General features: G+C 41.3%; 1 protein-coding gene across 1 annotated transcript in view; it reads left to right on the top strand.

The window, feature by feature from the left end:
- LOC141996592 (transcription initiation factor TFIID subunit 4-like) overlaps positions 1 to 23,877 on the top strand; it is a 187,394-nt gene that overhangs the window by 105,516 nt on the left and 58,001 nt on the right. Inside the window, exon 14 of the mRNA XM_074968744.1 lies at positions 20,489 to 20,611. Within this exon, the coding sequence (XP_074824845.1) occupies positions 20,489 to 20,611 (123 nt within the window). The remainder of the gene's footprint in view (positions 1 to 20,488; positions 20,612 to 23,877) is intronic.

Here is a 23,877-nt window from a genome sequence, read left to right as displayed (position 1 = left end):
CTAGGAGGAAAAAGATCTTCCTTAAAGTCTCGATTTGCTGTGGACAACTGGAAATTATTAATGCCAACCCAGGAGCTGTTCTCCTAAAACTATTTGACTTCTCCCCTAGTGCAACTCAAGTCTCTTGATTGTTTCCATTTATGAAAATTTCTTTCAGGCTAACATAGGGCAATGTAATACATGCTTTGACAACCTTGAGAGCTGTTGTTATCTCTATTATACAAATTTCTGAAATTGTCCTTGTTGCATAATTGATGATGGTAAAATTTCTGTAATTTGCTCCACTATACTACTAACCTTTCAAGAAATAAATGTACATTTCATAAAAACCCTCAATTAATTTTTAGTGGGGCTGAAGCTGTATAAACACAGACTAAACCTGACAGTCACCATGACAGGAACACCTAAGAATGTGGTAACCATTATCATGCAAATGGTAGAGATGGTAGAATACATAGTGAAAGATGCAATGACCTGAATGTTTTGCCTAAGAAATTATCTTTTGGCCTGTTTGATTCAGTGGGTTTACTCTCTTGTGTTCATTTTCCAGTGTCTGTTTTTATTCTTTAAAACAGTTTGAGTCAAATTCTGCTCTCTCTCACTGGTGCAGTTCTGGAGTAATTCAAATGATGTCAGTGGAGGTATTTTGGATTTACACCAGTTCAAATAGCAGAATTTGGCTGCTTGGTGATGGATTGTATTGTCTCATAGAAGATATTACATATGGACAACTGCCTCTTATTGTTAGGTTTTATATATATATATATATATATATATATATATAATTTTCTTATTTAAGTACAGTGTGGGTTTATATGTATATAAAAATCATCCTTGTGTATAAAAGTTGGTGAAAAACCAACCATTTAGATATTCTTGATGTTAGATAAGATCCTATTTTTAATCTCCTATTTAGTACATTTTTTCCAATCACTTTATTTTGGTTTCGTTCTATTAAGATGCTTAGAGGAATCTGGAGCTTTCTGATCCACCCAACCGCTTGTAAACCTCAATCTGGTGTGTTTTTTTCCAGTTGTTTCACATTTAATTACAACTGCCTTTTGATAATAATGTGCCAGTGTTTGTAATCTATTTTATGAAACAAAGTCCTTTGGTGAATTGGTTATTGAAACAATAAGCATTTGTGACAGGTTGTTTGCTGAATACTTTCTCTGTGCATATGGCTGATCATAGTTCAGTTGTTCGCAGATTATCAGTTATGCCTTGATGTTAAAAGAGGATACTCTTCAGTCTGTGTTTAAAGCTGCTAGGTACTGTCCTAAGGATGGTTATGTTGAATGGGATCTAAGAGAAGTTAGGAGGAGCTTGCAAATAATAAGTGAAAATATACTGATAGAATAGAATATTTAAATAGTTTGTAGGTTATTTTAACATTTCTGTTCAATCACAATTTCACAAGAAATAGCATTATAGATCATGAATCCTCATTGTAACATGACTTTGAGTCATCCAATTCTGTGCTAAAGCAGTTTAAAAATAATTTTCTAATTTACAGCTGTGGAGCTACTGTTACATAAGGACTAGTATTTACACCCCAATGTTTTTAAAACTGAAATGGTCCAAGCAGTGAGGTTGTCCAACATTGATATGTTGGGGCAGAAGGATATTATTTCTCCAGTTAGAAGAGGAGGATGGGAAGAGTGTTTATTTTGGGGCTCTGTGAGGGTGGGGTATTGGTGGTGAGGTTAATCCACAGTTTTGTCCATCTGATGAGAAACACTGGAGTGTAAATAGCAGAGATTATTATGCAACTTTGCTGTGGAAAAACATATACTAATGTTGGTACCTTCTACCACTGACTGTTGTAGTGCTTTTAAGGTCTTCAGAGCATAAACCAGGAAGTTAATTTAGAATAAAGAATGGAAAATGAATTAAAATCCTACTTCTTGTTTTGAGGGTATTTTAGGTGCAAGGGGTATTTGTTGGGGGAAACGTAGTGGGGAGTTGAAAGATTGAGGAAGTTTATATTTGGGAAGAATTCTGTGACAAGAGGTACAATTTGGATTGTCCAATTTTGTTTTATCAATGCAGATACCATTCTCTAATTTTTATTATGATTATTGATCATCCTTCCATACGCAAAAGTCTGAAATTGTGGGAATGTATATATATACAGAGAGAGCTTTTTATAATGCATAGGACAATAATAACAAAGGTGAAACTACCACACCCATTTTATGTATGTATCTATGCTGAGGGATTAATTAGGGGTTTTCAAAACTAAGCTTAATGTAACTGCTGCTCTTTAAAATGGAGAAACAAGCAAGAAAACAAATACTGGCCCTTCAGCAGCTGCTTGTTTTGAGTAGGATACCTAGCTACTTTTGGATTTTGGAGAGGTGGTATGGTATGACTTGCGGTTGGAAACCTTGATGTATGTCATTATTTATATCTGAAAACAATTATAAGCATAAAACATGAAAAAGAAAAACAGGTTTTACACTGGCTCTTACTTTTTGTAGTTTATTTACATGAAATATACATTTTTTTAATGGCATGTTGCTATGCTTTTTGTTGACCATATCTGTACACCAGGTCTGACTGCTTGTTTCCATTGGGTTGTCTTGTTCACTAATTAGAGAACTGCTGCATGATTCACCTTGTTAATTAGAGGGACTTGCACACAAAGTCCCTTCGGGCAGTGCGAAAGAAGAGCCTAGCACTAGTGCCCTGAGAAAGCTACAGCCTGTGAAGTAATTCTTCTCATCTACCTTCTATTTTTTATTTGAAATGAATAAATCATTGAGATTTTCCTTGTGGAGTGAGAATGCAAGAATTCACATCTTTGTAAGATGTAAATTATATGTGATCAATAGAAAGGCATGACTATCGTATTGTACTTATAAGACTCCCTAATTTGCTACTTGTCAGTGTATGAAATATTTTGTCCCCACACTAGTTTTTTGTGCCCTTCATCTGTAGGTGAAATGCGTGGTAGCAGTTTTGTTATAGTTATTTCTAAAGATTTAGATTATTTACATCGCAGGCATGTTTCACATTCCGAAATAGAATTTGTGTTTTACTAATGGACTTCAAACACCTCCCCTGAAGTTTTTTGGTGGGAAAAAAAGTGGGAGTTTGGCTATTTTCATTCCTAATGCTAATTTTTCCCCACTCTTACATTTGCCAAGTGTAGACTACTTTCATGCCATGTGTTCCTAAGTCAAAAATAGGTAGAGAATAAATTAAAATTGTTTTTGTCATGTCAGTTTCACTTGATCAGAACATGATCCAGATTACAAAAACAGCACAACTATCCCCTATATTCCCCATTCCCCATCTGTTTATAACACTTAAAAATTAGCTCCAGTGACATTCTCTCTAACCACTTGATTAAAATTACTTATTACAGCTAAATGATTTTTAGTAAATGACGACATTTTTCTCATTTTCTAAAATGATTGGCAATTTAAAGATACAGATTTCCCATAAGAATGGTGTAGTGTCGATATAAAATAAAATCTGGGCATTTCCTTTCTCAAAAGCCTGATTAAAAAAGCTTTTACTAGAATCTGTAGTTAAATAATATTTTATACACACATAACCTTTTTACTCATCTCAAGATTTTGGGCTTGTCTTCACTACCCGGGAGATCAACGCTGCTGTAATCGATGCAGTTGATGTTGATTTAGCAGATGTAGTGAAGCCCCACTAAACTGATGGCAGAGCGCTCTCCGGTCGACTCCGGTACTCCAGGTCCCAGAGAAGACTAAGGTAAGTCAAGCAGAGAGCTTCTCCTGTTGACGCAGTGCAGTGAAGATACCGGAGTAAGTTGACCTAAGCTACATCGACTCCAGCTACATTATTCACGTAGCTGGAGTAGCGTAACTTAGGTCGACTTACCCTGGTAGTGAAGACAAGCCCTTTCTGGTGTTAACACATGTTCAGTGAAGTTTTGTAAAACCATTTGCAAATATTGCCTTTTAAAAATAGGAAGGTACTTAGTTTTAACTGAAGATTGTGTGGGTGAAATTCTGGCTCCATTGAAGTCACTGGCAGAACTCCCCATTGACTTACTGGAGCCAGGATTTTACTGTATAAATCAGACTTCAGTTGACTGCCGTAAAGTAAATAATAGGAACCTAGTTTTACCGTGGTTCTTGGCAAAGTAGCTCTGTAGTAGTTTTTAATTATTTCAAACATCAGATGTAGTTAAGAGATAGAGTATAAGTAATAGTGGTGGAGGGTTATGTAACACAGCAAGAAAGCTATAGTTCAGCAATGAAGAACATGGGGTTAAAATTCCGGAGCAGATATCATTGTACTCAAAACCACAAGGTACCATGTACACGAGGAATTTAATTACCCCAGTTATCTGTTGAGTAACACATTTGACCAAACATGCATAATAAAAGAGGTTCTTAAGAAACATAGAAGATTATTTTAAGATTCAAAAAGTGAAGACTCTGACTAAATGAGAAACAATCCAAAATCTACTGGTACTCATACTGATTTACCTGGAAACGAAGGAAGCAAGAGAGAATAATAGAGAAGATTGGGACTGGTAACTATGAACTTGAATTCAGCATGCAGATGAACTGTACAAGTGTATTAGAATTCAAGAAAGTAAATTTTGAAGACTAAAGAAATCCAGTGAACAAGGTCAAATGGACAGAAGTATTAAAGTCCACCATTCTAGAAGTCATCTGGGAAAACCCGAAAGATACTATAATTAAGGTGCAACAAATTACTGGTACATTTCCTGTGTTAAAGAAGGAATGGTGTAAGTAGGAGTTAATGTGGCTGTAAATATGACCACTCAAAGATCTTAAGTTAAAAAGAAATAGTGCTGAAAATAGAAAATCAGGAAGGCAACCAAGCAAAAATATACAAAATTGATTGCAAGGAAAAACCAATGGCAACCGCAGAATAACATGTGTTAATCAAAGGGACTAAGGGAAATGAGAAAAGCATTTATAAATATTTTGGGAATAAAGTAGTACTAGAGAGAAAGTCAGCCTATTAATAAATGAAGAGACATACAATTTAAAATGACTAAAAAAAATCTGATAATGAATTCCTTTTTAAAAAATGACTTCAAAAAGATTTTTTAAAAGTAGTTTGGAAAATTATAAATTGAGAATACCCTGACTTTTTTTAAAGCTATTAGTAAAGAGCAGTTAAGGAAAGTCTTGGAAAGTTTGTATAGCTCTGTTGCTCTATGGAACTAAGGAAATTAAATGACTGTTTCACTGATATTAGAGAGAGAAGGTGGGTGAGGTAATATCTTTTATTGGCCAAACTTCTGTTGGTGAGAGAGACAAGCTTTTAAGCTTACATCGAGTTCTTCTTCAGGTCACTTCATGTTTCACTGATAATTATTTTCTGAAAAATCATGGTTAATGAGCTGAGGTACTTGACTTTAGAAAATCATAGGGAGTACTGGTATACAAAAAAAGACAAGGCTGCACTTAGCAATTTCTGTACCATAAATGTAATTTTATATTCTCACTAAAATAATGGAGCAAATGTTAATGGAACCAGAAGTAACAAGCTGCATGGGTCTATAGCAGTGGTGACATCTGGTCGCAACTGCTCTAATTAAGGTTCCAAAACAGTATTCAGGTGCTCATTACTTTGTGAAACATTCACCTTCGGGGCTCAAATGTTCCGAGCTTAGTTTCTGCCCAAAGGTGAATTTTTTATAGTATTAAGCAATAATTTTCAACAGTTTTTGAGTTAGAGGCTCGTGGGAAAGAAAAATATATCTTATCCAGTACAATAAAGTCATGATCTCTTTTGACTAGACCTATAGCCATCATGGCTGACAGACTGATAATTTCATTTAGTCACAGGAATAACATTCGCAGAGGGGCAGCATATAGCTTTGTTGTGGAGATAGTTATTTTTTATTTGACCACATTATGTTTGAAAATTGCATATAGAACATTGTTGTTAGAGGTGGGCATTTTGGGGCTATACTTGTTATGTACACATTAAATGGATTAAAAACTGACTAATTAATAGGTCTCAAAATGTAATTGGAAATAAGGTATCATCAAGTGGATGTGTTTCGAGTGGGGTCCCACAGAGATTGGTTCTTGGCCCTATGCTATTTAATGTTTTTATCAGTAACCTGGAAGAAAACACAAAATCATCACCAGTGAAGTTTGCAGATGACACAAAAATTGTGGCATGGTAAATAATGAAGAGGACAGGTCACTGATTCAGAGCAATGTGGATCACTTGGTAAACTGGGCGTAAGCAAATAATATGCATTTTTAATACAACTAAATATATAGGCACAAAGACTGTAGGCCCATACTTACAGGATGAGGGACGCTATCCTGGAAAGCACTGACTCTGGAAAAGATTTGGGAGTTAACATGGGCTACCAGTGTGACACTGTGGCTTAGAAAGCTAATGGGATACTAGGATGCATAAAGAGGGGACTCTTGAGTAGGAGTAGAGAAGTTATTTATCTCAGTACTTGGAGCTGGTGTGACTGCTGCTGGAATACTGTGTCCAGTTCTGGTGTCCACAGTTGAAGAAGAATGTTGATAAACTGTAATCTGTTTGATTGATAAACTGTAAACCTGAGTGCCCACAAGGTTGGAGCTCTGGGAAAGGGTATGCTTAAGCTACTGGAGTGTCTTGGGGGATCAACACTGGTTCTGTTGCTAACCTGTACAAAGAAAGCGAGTCCTGCAAGGTAATGTGTTGCCAGAGGCTGGTGGATTCGGGAAGCTGATGAACAGCCGGCACAGACAAGACACCTAATGCTAATGGTAGGTGGTAGTAAGGTGCTTCACAATCTTGGGTACCCTTTAAGCATCACATGCCTTATAGTGATAGACTCAAGGAGCTCAACCTAGCTTAATAAAGGGAAGATCAAGGGGTGACTTGATTACAGGCTGTAAGTATATACATGGGGAACAAATATTTAATAAGGAGCTTTTCAACCTAGCAGAGAAAGGGATAACCTGATTCCATGGCTAGAAGTTAAAGCTAGACAAGTTATGCCTTATTTCCAGTCTCAAAATTTTGAAAGGTAATTAACCATTGGAATAATTTACCAAGGGTCATGGTTGATTCTCCATCACTGGCAGTCTTTAAATCAAGATTGGATTTTAAAAAAAAAAAGATATGCTGTAGGACAGCATTTCTCAAACTGGGGTCTGCGGAGGGTCCGCGAGGGTACCCCAGGGGGTCTGCAAGTCATGTCCGGGGCTGCCAGTCCCACTGATCAACTCCTCCCTCCCTCCCTCCCTCCATGTGCCTCTTGCATGCCGTGGAACAACTCCTCCCACTCCCTCCCAGTGGCTCCTGCATGCAGCAGAATAGCTGTTCAGGGGTGTGCAAGAGGACCTGGGAGGAAGGGTGAAGAGTGGGGACAGGGCACACTTGGGGGATGGGGCGGAATGAGGCGGGGAAGAGAAGGGGTGGGGTGGAGCGTATGTGGGGGCAGAGGCACAGCCATGGGTGGGCCTGGATGGGCCACGGCTAACCCATTTAACATTCAGGCCCAGCCCCGGCTCTGCTCTGGCCCCTGCGCTTGCCCCACTCCGCCCACCCACCTGGTGCTCCTGCCATGGAGTGGGGCCAGGGAATGGGGGACTTGCCCCGCTCCGCCTGCCCGACTCTCCTGTCACTGAATGGGGGCTTGCACCACTCTGCTCACCCAACCAGTGCTTCAGTCGGGCGGAGCTGGGCAAGTCCCTGTGCCCCGATCCTGCTCCCAGGGTGCAGTGCCGGGTGGGTAGACAGAGCAGGGCAAGCCCCCGTGCTCCCATCCCACTCTCCAGCAGGAGCTGCGGGCAGAGTGGGTGCGAGCACGGGAGCGCCCATGTTTCTGGGGCCCCGGGTTGGCCCAGTGGCTAATCTGCCACTGGGAAGAGGGGGAGCGAGTGGCCGGCAGCAGTAGAGCAGATCTTCCAAAACTGCTGCCTGAGGGAGCTGGCCTGGCGTGGAGTGGTGGGACCTGGAAGGGAGCTGGGAGCCATGCGCGCTGCAGAGCAATGTCTCCTCTTGGAACTGGGTGTGCGCCTGGGGAGCCCCTGGCCAGGGGGTCCATCCATTGCCCCTGTCAAGGTTCCTTCCCCACTCTGAACTCTAGGGTACAGATGTGGGGACCTGCATGAAAACCTCCTAAGCTTACTTTCATCAGCTTAGGTTAAAACTTCCCCAGGGTGCAAACTATTTTACCCTTTGCCCTTGGACTTCCACTGCCACCACCAAACGTTTATCTGGGTTTATTTTATTAGGAAAGCGTTGTTTGGAAACATCTTTCCCCCCAAAATCCTCCCAACCCTTGCACCCCACTTCTTGGGGAAGGTTTGATAAAAATCCTCACCAATTTGCATAAGTGACCACAGACCCAAACGCTTGGATCTTAAGAACAATGAAAAAAGCATTCAGGTCTTACAAGAAGAATTTTAATAGAAGAAACAGTAAAAAAGAAGTAACAATAAAAAGAATCACCTCTGTAAAATCAGGATGGTAAATACCTTACAGGGTAATAAGATTCAAAACATAGAGAATCCCTCTAGGCAAAACCTTAAGTTCCAAAAAGACACACAGACAGGAATATCCATTCTATTCAGCACAGCTTAATTTCTCAGCCATTTAAAGAAATCGTAATCTAACGCATATCTAGCTAGATTACTTACTAAATTCTAAGACTCCATTCCTGCTCTGTCCCCGGCAAAAGCATCACACAGACAGACTCTTTGTCTCTCCCTCCCTCCAGCTTTTTAAAGTATCTTGTCTCCTCATTGGTCATTTTGGTCAGGTGCCAGCGAGGTTATCCTAGCTTCTTAACCCTTTACAGGTGAAAGGATTTTTCCTCTGGCCAGGAGGGATTTTAAAGGTGTTTACCCTTCCCTTTATATTTATGACAGCGCCGCACAAGGTCAGCTGCAGGAGGTGGAGGAAGGTGGGCCCCCCATTCCTCCTGCCTTCTCAGCATCCGCACCCTGTAATTGCCCACTCATCCAATGTCGGGGCCCACCCAAATATCCCATGCTGGCTACGCCACTAGCGTGGGGCCTTGGAGGAAGGGGTGGAGTGGGGGAGGGGCCTGGGGCTGAGCAGGGGCCTTGGGTGTCTGCGAAAATTTTAAAATCAAAATGCGGGTCCTTGGCTTGCTAAAGTTTGAGACTCCTGCCTCTCATTGGACTCTGTTCAGGCAGCTTCTAACTCTTTGCAACTATTTTTACACACATCTCTAAAATCTGGCCTTTCCTGTCTGTCTACACAGCCAAAATTCTTGTCCTAGCTCTCAACGTTTTGTGTCTTGACTACTGCAGCCTCCTCTTTTCTGGTTTTGACAACTGCAACTTTGCTGTCCTCAAGTCTATTTAAAACTATGATGTTGCTAAAATCATCTTCTTGCCTCTGTCACTCTGGCTACATCCACCCCTTCTCAGTCTTTTCCCTGGCTCCATCTTTATGTCTGCCTCAGATACAGTCTTTACCTTTTTAATGTTCTTCATAGCTTAGCCCCAACCAGCTTCAATGACCTAGTAACTTACTGAGACATCGACTCCCACCTTCACTCTGCCAGCCTTTACTTGCTCAACAGTCAGTTTCTCCTGTTAATACTGCTGCTCTTTCTCCCGTGCTGTCCCTAATGAACAAGAAAAGCACTCCAATGACTTCCCAGCCACTACGTTATCTCCCTTCAAATCCCTCCACAATGTGATTCCACAAGGTATATAAAACCCTGCCTTATGATTATGGCTAAGATAAATGACAAATAGTAACTATTCCTCTTTCTTCTGATTATGGCTAAGGATATGTCTACACTATGAAATTAGGTCGAATTTATAGAAGTCGATTTTTTAGAAAGCGATTTTATACAGTCGATTGTGTGTGTCCCCACTTAAGACCATTAAGTTGGCAGAGTGCGTCCACAGTACCGAGGCTAGCGTTGACTTCTGGAGCGTTGCACTGTGCGTAGCTATCCCACAGTTCCTGCAGTCTCTGCCAACCAATTCTGGGTTGAGATCCCAGTGCCTGATGGGGCAAAAAACATTGTCACAGGTGGTGCTGGGTACATGTCATCAGGCCCCCCATCCCTCCCTCCCTCTGTGAAAGCAACGGCAGACAATTGTTTCGTGTCTTTTTTCCTGGGTCACCCGTGCAGACGCCATACCACGGCAAGCATGCAGCCCGCTCAGCTCACCGTCACCGTATGTCTCCTGGGTGCTGGCAGACGTGGGACTGCATTGCTACACAGCAGCAGCTCATTGTCTTGTGGCAGCAGAGGGTGCAGTACAACTGGTATCTGTCCTCGTCGTCTCCTGGGTGCTCTTGGCCGGCCTCTGTGAGGTCAGTCGGGGTGCCTGGGCAGACATGGGTGCTCCTGGCAGACCTCGGTAAGGTCTGTTGGGTGCCTGGACATAAATGGGAGCGACTCAAGTCATTCTCTTCTTTCAGATTTGTCTAATGGAGATTCAGTCCTGTCTGGAATATTGGCAGAGGGATAGCTCAGTGGTTTAAGTATAGGCCTGCTAAACCCAGGGTTGCGAGTTCAATTCTTGAGGGGGCCATTCTGCTTCAGGCTGCTCTCCCAGCCAGCAGCACCGCAAGCACCCAGGAGACGATGACAGCTAGCGGTCGTACTGCGCCGTCTGCTGCCAGCCTACCCCTTGCTCCCCTCTCCCTCCCTCCGTGACAGCAACGGCTGACAATTGTTTCGCGCCTTTTTCTGTGCAGGCGCCATATTGCTGTCAGCATCGTCATCCACCCACCACTTCCGCTGCCACTCTGCTCTCCTGCTCACGCCATACCACGGCAAGCATGGAGCCCGCTCAGATCATCGTGGCAGTTGTGACCGCTCTAAACACCACGCACATTATCCAGCAGTATATCCAGAACCAGAACCTGAACCTGCAAAAGCAGGCGAGTAGGCAACGGCAGCGCGGTGAAGAGAGTGATGAGGACATGGACACAGACTTCTCTCAAAGTACAGGCCCCGGCAATTTGGCCATCCTGGTGGCAATGGGGCAGGCTTTCACCTGCCCTGAGGTGCCAGAATACCAAGATGAGAGCAGCCCTTACAGTTCACAAGTGAGTGGTGATAGCCCTCTGGAAGCTTGCAACGCCAGACAGCTACCGGTCAGTCAGGAATCAGTTTGGAGTGGGCAAATCTACTGTGGGCGCTGCTGTGATCCAAGTATCCAGTGTGATCACTGACCTGCTGCTATCAAGGTTAGTGTCTCTGGGAAATGTGGAGGTCATAGTGGATGGCTTTGCTGCAATGGGATTCCCTAACTGTGGTGGGGCGATAGATGGAACACATATCCCTATCTTGGCACCGGACCACCAAGGCAGCCGGTACATAAACCGAAAGGGGTACTTTTCAATGGTGCTGCAAGCACTGTTGGATCCCAAGGGACGTTTCACCAGCATCAACATGGGATGGCCAGGAAAGATACATGACGCTCTCATCTTCAGGAACTCTGGTCTGTGGGAATGGCTGCATCAAGGGACTTACTTTCCAGACCAAAAAATAACAGTTGGGGATGTTGAAATGCCTATAGTTATCCTTGGGGACCCAGCGTACGCCTTAATGCCATGGCTCATGAAGCCATACACAGGCAGCCTGGACAGTAGACAGGAGCTGTTCAACTATAGGCTGAGCAAGTGCAGAATGGTGGTAGAATGTGCATTTGCACATTTAAAAGTGCACTGGCGCAGTTTACTGACATGGTTAGACCTCAGCGAAATCAATATTCCCATCGTTATTACTGCTTGCTGTGTGCTCCACAATATCTGTGAGAGTAAGGGGGAGATGTTTATGGCGGGATGGGAGGTTGAGGCAAATCGCCTGGTCACTGATTACACCCAGCCAGTCACAAGGGCGGTTAGAAGAGCACAGCGGGGCGCACTGCGCATCAGAGAAGCTTTGAAAACCAGTTTCATGACTGGCCAGGCTATGGTGTGAAAATTCTGAATGTTTCTCCTTGATGAAAACCCGCCCCCTTGGTTCACTCTACTTCCTTGTAAGCCAACCGCCCTCCCCTCCCCCCTATGATCACCGCTTGCAGAGGCAATAAAGTCGTTGTTGTTTCAAATTCATGCATTCTTTATTAATTCGTCACACAAATGGGGGGATAACTGCCAAGGTAGCCTGGGAGGGATGGGGGAGGAAGGAAGCACCAGGTGGGATGTTAGAGGAGGGGAGGACGGAAGGACAAGGCCACACTGCACTTCAAAACTTGTTGAATGCCATCTTTCTGTTGCTTGGGCAGTCCTCTGGGTGGAGTGGTTGGGTGCCCAGCGGCCCCCACACCATGTGCTTGGGCCATCTTGCGTGAGGAGGCTATGGAACTTGGGGAGGAGGGCGGTTGGCTACACAGGGGCTGCAGCAGCGGTCTGTGCTCCAGCTGCCTTTCCTGCACCTCAACCATACGCTGGAGCATATTAGTTTGATCTTCCAGTAGCCTCAGCAATGCATCCTACCTCCTCTCCTCTCGCTCGTCCCTCCTCTTCTCTAGTTTATTTTGTGCTTTCCTGGACTCTGACACTGTCTCCCTTCACACATTGTGCTGGGCTCTTTCAGCGTGGGAAGACTGCATGAGTTCAGAGAACATTTCATCGCAAGTGCGTTTTTTTTCGGCTTCTAATCTTTGATAGTCTCTGGGACGGAGTTGATATGTGGAGCGATGAAACATTTGCAGCTGCGGGAGGGGAAAAAGGGAGATTAGTCTTTAAAAAGAGACATTTTAGAGAACAATGGGTAGACTCTTTCATGGTGAACCAAGCTGCTAACATTACATAGCATGTGTGCTTTCTTTACAAGGTCGCATTTTGCCTCTTATATTGAGGGCCTGCCGGTATGGTGTGAGAGATCACTCATGCAGGGCCGGCGAGCAACAGAAATTGGCTTGTAGGCAGACATGGTAAGCCACAGTCTTTTGGCTTCTTGAACCTTCCTAACATGTGGGAATGGTTTCAAACAGCAGCACCCTCATTTCACATACCAAGCACCCATTGGGTTGGCCCTTTAAAATGGGTTGGCCATTTAAAAGGAGGGGCTACAGTTTTCGGGTTAATGTTCAGCACAAACCCAACTAACCACCCCACCCACACCCACCCAATTCTCTGGGATGATCGCTTCACCCCTCCCCACACTGCGTGGCTAGCAGCAGGTATGATTTCTGTTCAGCCACAGGCAAAGAACCCAGTAGGAACAGCCACCTCTGAATGTCCCCTTAATAAAATTCCCCTATTTCAACCAGTTGACCATGAATGATATCACTCTCCTGAGAATAACACAGAGAGATAAAGAACGGATGTTGCTTGAATGGCAGCAAACACCGGGACCATACGCTGCCAGGCTTTGTCATGCAATGATTTCAGGCTACGTGCTGCTGGCCTGCCGTGGTAAAGTGTCCTACCATGGAGGACGGAATTAGGCTACCCTCCCCAGAAACCTTTTGCAAAGGCTTTGGGAGTACATCCAGGAGAGCTTCGCTGAGATGTCCCTGGAGGATTTCCGCTCCATTCCCATACATATTAACAGACTTTTCCAGTAGCTGTATTGGCCTCAAATGCATCCCAAGTCTTCAGGGCAAATTAATCGTTAAACGCTTGCTTTTAAACCGTGTATTATATTTACAAAGTTACACTCACCAGATGTCCCTTCTCTGCCTTCTAGGTCCGGGAGCCCGCCTTCGGTGGGTTGGAAGGGTACTAGATCCAGGGTGAAAAACAGTTTCTGGCTGTCGGGGAAAACGGTTTCTCCGCTTGCTTGCTATGCTTCAACCTCCTCCTCCTCATCTTCCTCGTCCCCAAAATCCGCATCCCTGTTATGTGAGAGTCCATTGACCACGCACAGGGCTGGGGTAGTTGTAGGGGCACCCCCTAGAAAGGCATGCAGCTCATCATAGAAGCAGCATGTTTGGGGCTCTGTCCTGGAGCGGCTGTTCGCCTCTCTTGTTTTTTGGTAGGCTTGCTTGAGCTCCTTAAGTTTCACGTGGCACTGCTGCGGGTCCCTGTTATAGCCTCTGTCCTTCATGCCCTTGGAGATTTTTTCAAATATTTTGGCATTTTGTCTTTTCGAACAGTGTTCTGATAGCATGGATTCGTCTCCCCATACAGCGATCAGATCCAGTACCTCCCGTTCGGTCCATGCTGGAGCTTTTTTGCGATTCTGGGACTGCATGGTCACCTGTGCTGATCAGCTCGCCACGCTGGCCAAACAGGAAATGAAATTCAAAAGTTCGCAGGGCTTTTCCTGTCTACCTGGTCAGTGCATCTGAGTTGAGAGTGCTGTCCAACGCGGTCACAATGGAGCAGTCTGGGATAGCTCCCGGAGACCAATACCATCGAATTGCGTCCACACTACCCCAAATTGGACCCAGCAAGGTCGATTTGAGCGCTAATCCACTTGTTGGGGAGGATTACAGAAACCGGTTTTAAGAGCCCTTAAAGTTGGAAAAAATGGCTTTGTAGTGTGGACGGCTGCAGGGCTGAACTGATCTAACACTGCTAAATCCAACCTAAACTCATAGTATAGACCAGGGCTAAGACAAATGACAAACAGTAACTGTTCTTTACTTGTCCTTTTCCTGATCCCTTCCTCCCCATTTCTACCTCCAGTTAAAAAAAAGAAAAAAGAAGCAGCAGCAAATGTCTGCAATACGTGTAACTAATAAACCTGGGACCAATTCTTCACCATATTAATTTGCTTGTGTATTATATCCCCATTCCCTACCCTTCAGCTGTTTTGTATCTTTAGATTGTAAACCCTATAGATCAGGAATTCTCTTTTCTGTGTTTGGAACCCATCCAGCACAATGGGGTTCCAAATTATAATGAAGCCTTTGGGTGCTATCATAATATAAACCTTTACTATTACTGCTACTAGTAGCAGCTGTGTTAGTCTGTATTCGCAAAAAGAAAAGGAGGACTTGTGGCACCTTAGAGACTAACCAATTTATTTGAGCATAAGCTTTCGTGAGCTGTCTTTTTGCTACTAGTAGGAATCAGCATTATGGAGTCCATCCCCATCCTGGGTAGTGGTGGGGTTAGATGACAAGATAATACTATATTGGCAATCCTGATGGAGCTCTCTCTTGGGATCTACTTAGACCTCAGTGGCTAGAGTGTGGATGTGCCAAGACCAGGATATGGACCAGTGTATGAAAGAATATACCTATAATGACTGGGAATTTATAATAATCAGAACCAAATGAATGTGTATTCAGCCAAGCGTCTACATTTGTTATTAGATTGTTCTACCTATCAGTGTGTATTGGTGCAGAAACACATAAGCACCATGTTCCAAAATATTAACTTTGCTCATGGAGCTTAGGTGCTAACTCAAAATAATAGCTGTATTTTTAAAGTTGCCTGTGATCTAGAATGTGTGTTCATTTAACTAAATGATATTGATTTTTAAGAGGAAATAATTGTGGGTGCCAGTCACTGCATGGAGGCATCTAGCTACCTGACTGCAGTGATTTGGGTGCATAAAATGTGAGATCAAGTGGGTAACCCCTGTAAAAACAATAATTTTGCATTTTTATTTTCAACAAATACTTCCAGTATTGCTTGTTAATAAATGTACTGAATAAAAATAAAATTAACAGGTCCATCTTGTTATGTGTGTCATAAAATATTCCTGAGATATATATAACTATAATATCTCAGGAATATTTTATGACACACATTAAAATGAGATACATTGAAATATAAATTCCTGGCTAATTTTGGTGGAAGCATCTAACTCACATCTGTCTTTTAACAAGCTCTGAAATTCGGGAGGTGAAACTCACTAGTATTTTTGCATAGTTAACCTCAACAGATCCCAGAAGACCTGAAATCTGTTGGTTTCCACCTCCTGGGATATTTGCTTTCCCATTCTCTCAAGAGGGAAAACCATCTGTCTGCAGTAGGAATTCTAGCAGCAGTCATGCTATTTCATTTTCAGAATTATAAAAAGTGTTTGGATTCATATCTGTAGTCTTCACTTGCAGAGGGTCAGACAATCATGTGAATGCCACATCAGGCCAAATTCATATCTACTACAAATCAGTAGAGTTACACTGGAGAGTAATCTTAGGCCATTGTATTTTCTCAGTATGTAATATACAATTTCATATATGGATGTAGTAACATTAGTTTTTGGTTCTTGGAAAAAAAGTCTTGCAAACAAACCCATTCTCATCTCACTCATCTCATCTTCTTACTGGTTATGTGACGTGCCAGTAGAAGAAATAGCAAAATATAAGAAAAAATAAAAATGTAAGGCATCCGTTTACATTTAAAATTGAATTATTTATCAGTATTTCTAGAACTATCACCACCATATTATCTGTTGTTGCACAGAAGAGAATTAAAATTCTTGTTCTAAAATTATTTCCAAAACACAACATGAATAACCATGGCATATATTCCTGTGTTGTGAAAATAATTAGTAAGCAGTGGTAATACTGACATCTCAAGTAGACGCGCTATCAGCTTGTTCATGCCATGTGCCAAAATTACAGCCTTTCTCACAATTATAATAATGTGATGGGCAGAGTTGTGATTGATATTAAATATGGTGTATTTGTAATCTGCCACTTCTTTGTTGAGAAACTAAAAATAATATAATGAACAGTTGTGTGAGGAAAACAAAACGATGTTTTGTGCTCTCCCTGCTGGCTTTGCAGTAGTTAAGTAATGAGAAATGTCCTCAGTGCTGTTTTCATCCAGCAATGCTAGAAAGATGCTTTCATGTAAAAAAAGACTTCTGTACGTTAAAGTTGTTGTTAAATAACAACAACAACAAAGCCAAGTAAATTTCAGCTGCATTCAAAGCACACAAAAAATTAGTCTTGGCCAGACAGAAAAGGGTAAAAGGCTCATGAAAAGATGTTTTATTTTTAAACTTTTAAGGCACTATTAGTGATTAATACTTCTAAAATGCTGTAAAATGAACTGGATTTATGAATTTATAAATGTTGAAGGACAGCTGTATAGGAACAAGCTTTTCTTCTCGTATAGTATAGATTAGCATGTTTGTTTATGTCCTAAATATAGGGCTGAAAGGATGGAAAGGGGAGGGGTGGGGTAATGAGATGGAGGGGGAGGGATTGATGGAATGGGGGAAGAAATAATGGCAGCATTCACATTCCAAAGGGAATAATCTAGCTTGGGTTTCTAATATAAATTTAGATGTAAAAGTCTGTGAAAATGAAGCTCTGGTCTTTAATATTAAATATCCATATAATGTGGAAAAGTGTAAAAATATATATGATGAGCTGGTTTACTACTATAAAGTATTTTCTGAAATTTCACAAAGATGGCACCAAAGGCCCTGATCCTGAAGAGACCTCTGTGCTTAACTTTACGCATTGTAAAAAGTTCTGTTGACGTCAATGGGAGGACTTGTTTGTAAAGTTAATGCCATTTGCACGATCAAGGCCTATTCTGGTAATCATAATGTAATGATAGTGACTTTGTAGATACTGTTGAGAATGTAATTTCATTGAGCTGCTGTTTTCAGAAAATGCAAACTTTTAAATGATCTCCTTTGACTTTTATTTTCTCATATTACATCTCAAAGATGACTTTTTAAAGATTTTTGAGAGTTCTGAGTTATACAGCACCAGTTTCACATGTCACCACTTTTTAAACTAAGCAGCTTATTTTTAAAATTTTAACTTGTGCATCTCACTGATGGCAAATGTCTTGAACATATTTGAAGTGGATGCATACAAAAGGAATAGTTATATGTGGGATGCAGTATTCTCCTACAGGATACTAAGGTGTGAACTGATGAGCCAGATGGTCACGAACTGTATTGTGTATGTATCTGGAGTTTCACAACTGGAAATGTACTGTTTGTTTGTTTGTATTGTAGTAATGTCTAGAGATCTCAAATGAGATCAGGGCCCCATTATAGTAGGTAGTATAAATAAGGCACATAGTAAGAGACAATCCCTGGCTGCAAATTTTATAGTCTACGCAACATAGACAAAGGATGGGAGGGAAAACAGGCACAGAGAGGTGAAGTAACTTGCTCATGGTCACAGAACAGGTCCGTGTAATAGAACCAATGTCCTTTGACTCTCAGTCTGGTATCATATCGACTGGACCACACTTTGTCTTGTATTATAGTCAATTGCACATGCTCTGTGTGTTTATTTGTGTTTATTTATAACAGTCAAAATTGTGGTAATTAAAATAAACACACTAGGCACATTGCTCTATGATATCAAGCAGTCAGCTATCGTTCTTTTCATTTTAAAAAATACATAAGAACGGCCATACTGGGTCAGACCAAAGGTCCATCTATCCCAGTATCCTGTCTTCTGACAGTGGCCAATGCCGGGTGCCCCAGAGGGAATGAACAGAACAGGTAATCCTCAAGTAATCTATTCCCTGTTGCTCATTCCCAGCTTCTTGCAAACGGAGGCTAGGGCAGTGGTTCTCAAACTTTTGTATTGGTGACCCCTTTCACACACTCTGAGTGTGAACCCCCTTATAAATTAAAAACACTATTTTTATATTTAGCACTATTATAAATGCTGGTGGTGAACTGCGGTTTGGGGTGGAAGCTGACAGCTCGCGACCCCCTGAGGGGGTCCCAACCTCCAGTTTGAGAACCACTGGGCTAAGGACACAATACAATACAAATGAAAGGACAAAGAAACTAAGGAATAAATGGATGCTGATCCACTTTGCAGGCTCCCAAATCTGTCCAGGTTTGCTCTATGAAACAGCTCTGGGGCACTTGGCAGACTTAGAGGTAAGGAAGGATTTTCCCCACTATGCAAAATCTACAGCAGTGCCATGTTTAGAGTGGTTCAGAATGTGCTTGTACAAAAGACAAGGAATTTTGAATTATGATTCCGAGAACACCTGTTCAATCATATTATGTGCATATATTAAACATTCACGCTAACACTGTATACAGTAATACAAAACAGTACATTTGCCTAAGAAAGGACTTAGGTGCAGTTGGTCTAGGAATTCCAACTTTGAATGATGTATTTGAATAATATCTTTTGTATTATGTCAGTTGCCTTTCATAAGGCATTCCTTACTGTAACCTCCCATAAAATTAAAACTCTTCTCCAGTTCAAAATTTCACATTCTGGGTTAGCCCTCTGCTTCACGCTTTTGTCTGAGATCATGCTAAGCCAGCTGGCCCTAACTTAAATATTCAGCAGACTTCTGATAATTGTGATAACCCTTATAGGCTGGTGAGCATGGCAAATTAGCAAAAAGATGATTGATCTTTTTTATATGCAGTTTTATCTTCAACCTTTCCTGGCTATGTGTTCTACTATAGTAATAATTTCTTCTCTGAGGTATTTGCCAGTATCTAGATTTGCACATCTATTTACAGTTGCCTTGAAGCCTCATAATTACAATACAGCTGAAATGTCCATTTTCTTTCCCTGACTACAAATAGGGATCAATCGAATTTTAAATGACTGCTTACGGGCTAGCTTCCAATCATGACCTTTGTAAATGATTAGAGCTCACCACTGTTCCTATCTACCTTGAAAGGGTAAGCGGGCAGGTCTATCTAACTGGCATTTAATCTGGAAGACAGCCAAAGATATTTGAGCTAAAAACTTAATATGAGTTGGCAAAGGGAAGTACATATAGACCTTTGCACTACAATATAGACATTATGCTCATGTTTCACTTTGGCATTTAATTAATTCCTTTATCCTATGGATGATTGAGTTGTATGGATGTGTATAATTTTTGTGTTGAAATTATCATGCAAACTTTAAGTTGCAAAATAGACAATAGAACTTAAATTCACAGTAGGAGAAGGTGTCAAAGAATAACCAGATTTAAAACGTTAAGTATACTACATTTTAAGCATTCTCTTTCTTTGCCAAAGAAATATTTTTTCCTATTTTCTGTTCTTCCCCTTTTTGCAACAAATAGTATCTGACTTGTAGATCAAGTATGTTGCTTTCCTTCCTCCAGTCCGTGACTAAATCTGATGTTAACTAAACCCTAATTCCTTATAGTAATTGGAAATTTAACTTTTCATTACCATGTTGCCAGAAAAAACTTTTCCTAATGTTCAGATATAGGAATTTTTGAGTACTTTCTTAAAATGAATATTAAGTGTAGGTGAAATGGTCAAAATAAACTTCAGATTTTGAAATGAAAGGAAGTGTTTGAATTACTGTACTATTTTGGCTTTTTATTTGTACTTAGTCTTCATAGAAGTCATGGTCTGAAGGTGTATAGTACATAGTACTTGCCAATGAAATAAATGGCAGTGTTTAAGGGTGGGATTTTCAAAGGAAGCTCAGTGATTTGGAGAAGAAATCCCATGGAAACCAATGGATTTGTGCACCTAAGCCACTGTGATTCTTTTGAAAATCTCACCCTGACATTGCATGTTTGAGTTGTTAAGATCTGGCATAGCCATATACAGCATGATACCGCAAGACATTTGGGCACTCTCAGCTTTCACCACTTTGCATGTTCAGGCCTGAGAGTAACATTTGATATGTGAATGAAATTTAAAATTATATATTTTTCCCTATAATAGATGCAGCAACAAGAACTAGCACAGATGAGGCAGAGGGATGCCAACCTAACTGCATTGGCAGCTATTGGTCCACGGAAGAAACGGAAGCTTGATTCACCTGGTTTACTTACCATAGGAGGAGAGGTAAAAAAACCAACAACAAAAACTATTAAATTTTTTGTGAAAATCAATGATTTTGGAAACAAACTAGTAATTACTGTGGAATACTCCTGAGTACAAATAATAACTACAGATTCTGTGAGTTGGTTTTCTTAGTGGATTATGTAATGTGGAAAAGATGATACAAAATATTGAATTAGAAAAAAATAGAGTCCAGATTCTATAATTTTTCCATGTGTTTCACCACCCAAAATCCAGAGACGACAATATGGAATACATTTAGTCTAAAATGAGATCTCCATTATCTTAAACTTTCAAGAATCATCTTTCAATATGTAATTTTTCTTTGAAAATAATTAAGAATTAAACCAGAAGGACTTAAGCCTCTATATAAAAATGTTTTTAGAATGCTTTTAAAATTGAAAATGGTTCAGGCTGGCCAACCAGTGACCTACACAGGAAAGGTGAAAAGAAAGAGCAAGTCAGGGAGAAATATCATTAGCAAGTAGTTGTGGAGTTGCTTGAGGTGTGGGTTGAGAGCTTGTGTGTCATGTTGGTAATGGTCAGTCTGTGTTATGACTGTGTTAAAAAATGGCTGCCCCCTCACACTGTGAAAGCACAGTTCCATTTTTATAGTGTAGGCAGGACTGTATACTATACAGAACAGCTGTCTCACTGATCCAGGCTAAATCATTGAACGTTCCAGCGTATACATTTTTACATGCTTCAAACCACTGGTGAAGCACTTCAGACAGAATATCTGAACAGAAGTGCATGAAAGAACAGTTCTTCTTTATGCTAAAGAGCATACATCCATTACAACGGGTACTTCAGCCTGGATGCAGGACCAGATTTGTTGGTAGGCATTCCCTTGTTGCCTATGATTTCCCTAAAGTTCCAGCTGCCAGTTCCACCTGCACAGCAGCAGGCAGGTTTAATTCCTGCCACAGAGCTCTTCTGAGGAAAATTCCAGGAAATTAATTCCTGCCACAAAGCTCTTCCGAGGAAAATTTTCTTTCAAATTTTGAACTAATAATTTTGGCTTTCGTCATTCTAGCTGCATCCCATAGACAGGTTTCCCTTTTGGGGAACTTTCTCCTCTCAGCTCTTCTTCCTTGTGTGAATGTGCTACGTTTGGTGGTGCCAAAGTATTTGCTCAGTTTTGATGATAGTTAAGTTTCCATCTATAGCGGGGGTGGCCAACCTGAGCTTGAGAAGGAGCCAGAATTTATCAATATAGGTTGCCAGAGAGCCACAGTAGTACGTCAGCAGCCCCCCATCAACTCCCCCCACTCCGAGCGGCTCCCTCCCACTGGCAGCCCCCCCGATCAGCACCTCCCATCAGCTGTTTTGTGGCATGCAGGAGGCTCTGTGTGAGGGAGGGAGGAGCGAGGGCACTGCAGGTTCAAGGGAGGGGATGGGGGAGAGAAGGGGTGGAGTGGGGGCAGGGCCTGTGGCAGAGCCGTGGTTGAGCGGTGTACACCCCCCAGCATATTGGAAAGTTGGCACCTGTCGCTCCAGCCCCAGAGTCAGTGCCTATCCAAGGAGCCGCATACTAATTTCTGAAGAGCCGCACGTGGCTCTGGAGCCACAGGTTGGCCACCCCTGATCTATACTATACTACACAATGGACTCAGATTTCAGCTGCAATAGAGAACAGCCATGTCCCCTGACACGCAAGTATTTTTAGTGTAAACCCACCCTAAACAACGTATCTGGGTTTTGTGCACAACTGTTTCTCCTCTTTTTGTCTCTCCGATTCGATGGATTTAATACACTTTGTGAGTAACCACAACAATACAGGTGGAGAACATCCATAAGACCTTATCTAGATGAAGGATGGGATTAGCCATCAGTACCAGGTCTGTTTAAAAATCAAGCCTTTAGTTAGAGGATGGGTCTTTTATACCCTTGAGCCATGGAGAAGGGCAGTCAGGGAGGCCCCAGCTGTCACTGATATTGAAAAATCAAATGGCTATTGTTTCCTCTTCACTTGATTGTTTGGAGCTGAAATAAGGGGAATTTTTCAGCCTGAATAATTACTGCACAACCCTCTTTGTCCTTGACTGGCCTGTTTCTGAGTGGTCAGCAAAGGAGCTTTTAGCTTCTAATCTTCCGTCGACTGATGAAGAACCTATGTGTTGGTTGGCACATGTGCTAGACGGAATCTGAATTCACCACTGGAAAGGGTCAGTATTGGGCAGTTGCTTAATGGATACTGCCGAGAGTGTAGAAATCCACTGAAATAGGGAGCAGCCTTTGTGACCACATAACCACAAACTGTGGGCCTGCAGTCACACAAGGTGTTAAATCCTGTACATAGTCCTTAATGAGTAATATTAAAGAGTAGAACAGGGAAAGTGTAGAAGGAGATCTTTTCAAAGTATCATGTGACGTTTTAGCCACAGGAATCCCATTGACTGTAATGAGTTGTTTGGCTGTTACCTCATTCAGTACTTGAAAATTTTACTTTCTAAAACTTCAAAACAATGAGAAGATGGAATCTACTGTTGAAGCTAAGTATCATATTTAGAAAGGATCTGAATGTTCATTTACATACATAATTCTTACTGATTGCAAAGTTAGCTATTTCTCCCTCTACACAATGCAATTGTCAGTTATTGTTTCAGTTTTGTCTCTCTTTCCAGTATTTGTGTACATGGTTTTTTTACGGTACTTACATTGGAAACATTTTTTGTGGATGTTGCATAACAGCAGAATTTATTTAGGACTCTTTAGTGCAAAGATCTGATACTTCTGGTGATGCAGAAAGGGCTCTTCATTTTACAGTAAGTTATGATAATTGAACTAACTACACACAAATAGTATTGCTTGGATTCATCTCTCTGCTTGGGCCAGAAAATATATTAGTAATTAATACTGGTTAAAATGATTATTCATATTTAGAATATGTATAATTGTGAAAAAGCAATTTCAGATACTGGAATAATTTCACCTTTGCTGAGATGAAAGAATTTTGATTACACAAACTGTGCAAAGAAATATTGCCACCTATTAGAACTATTGAAACATATTTTCCAATATACTAAGCAAATTCACTGTGATGTAATTTTAAAGTAAGTTAAACTTATGATTTCTTGAAATGTTAGTTGTGTTTGTGTGAGAGAATTGGTAATAATGTAAGTTTTCTTTTTTCTTAAGCAATTGATTAAATACTCCGCTACACACTTCAGTTGATGTCAATGGTGTAATTTTAAATAAGGCTAAGAAATAGGAACCAAATTGTTGAACTGACCTGCTATCAAAAGGTGTGTTTGATAATAAAACCA

The sequence above is a fragment of the Natator depressus genome, chromosome 12, assembly GCF_965152275.1.
Source record: "Natator depressus isolate rNatDep1 chromosome 12, rNatDep2.hap1, whole genome shotgun sequence".
NCBI lineage: Eukaryota > Metazoa > Chordata > Testudines > Cheloniidae > Natator > Natator depressus.
This window is presented reverse-complemented; position numbering and strand designations above follow the sequence as displayed.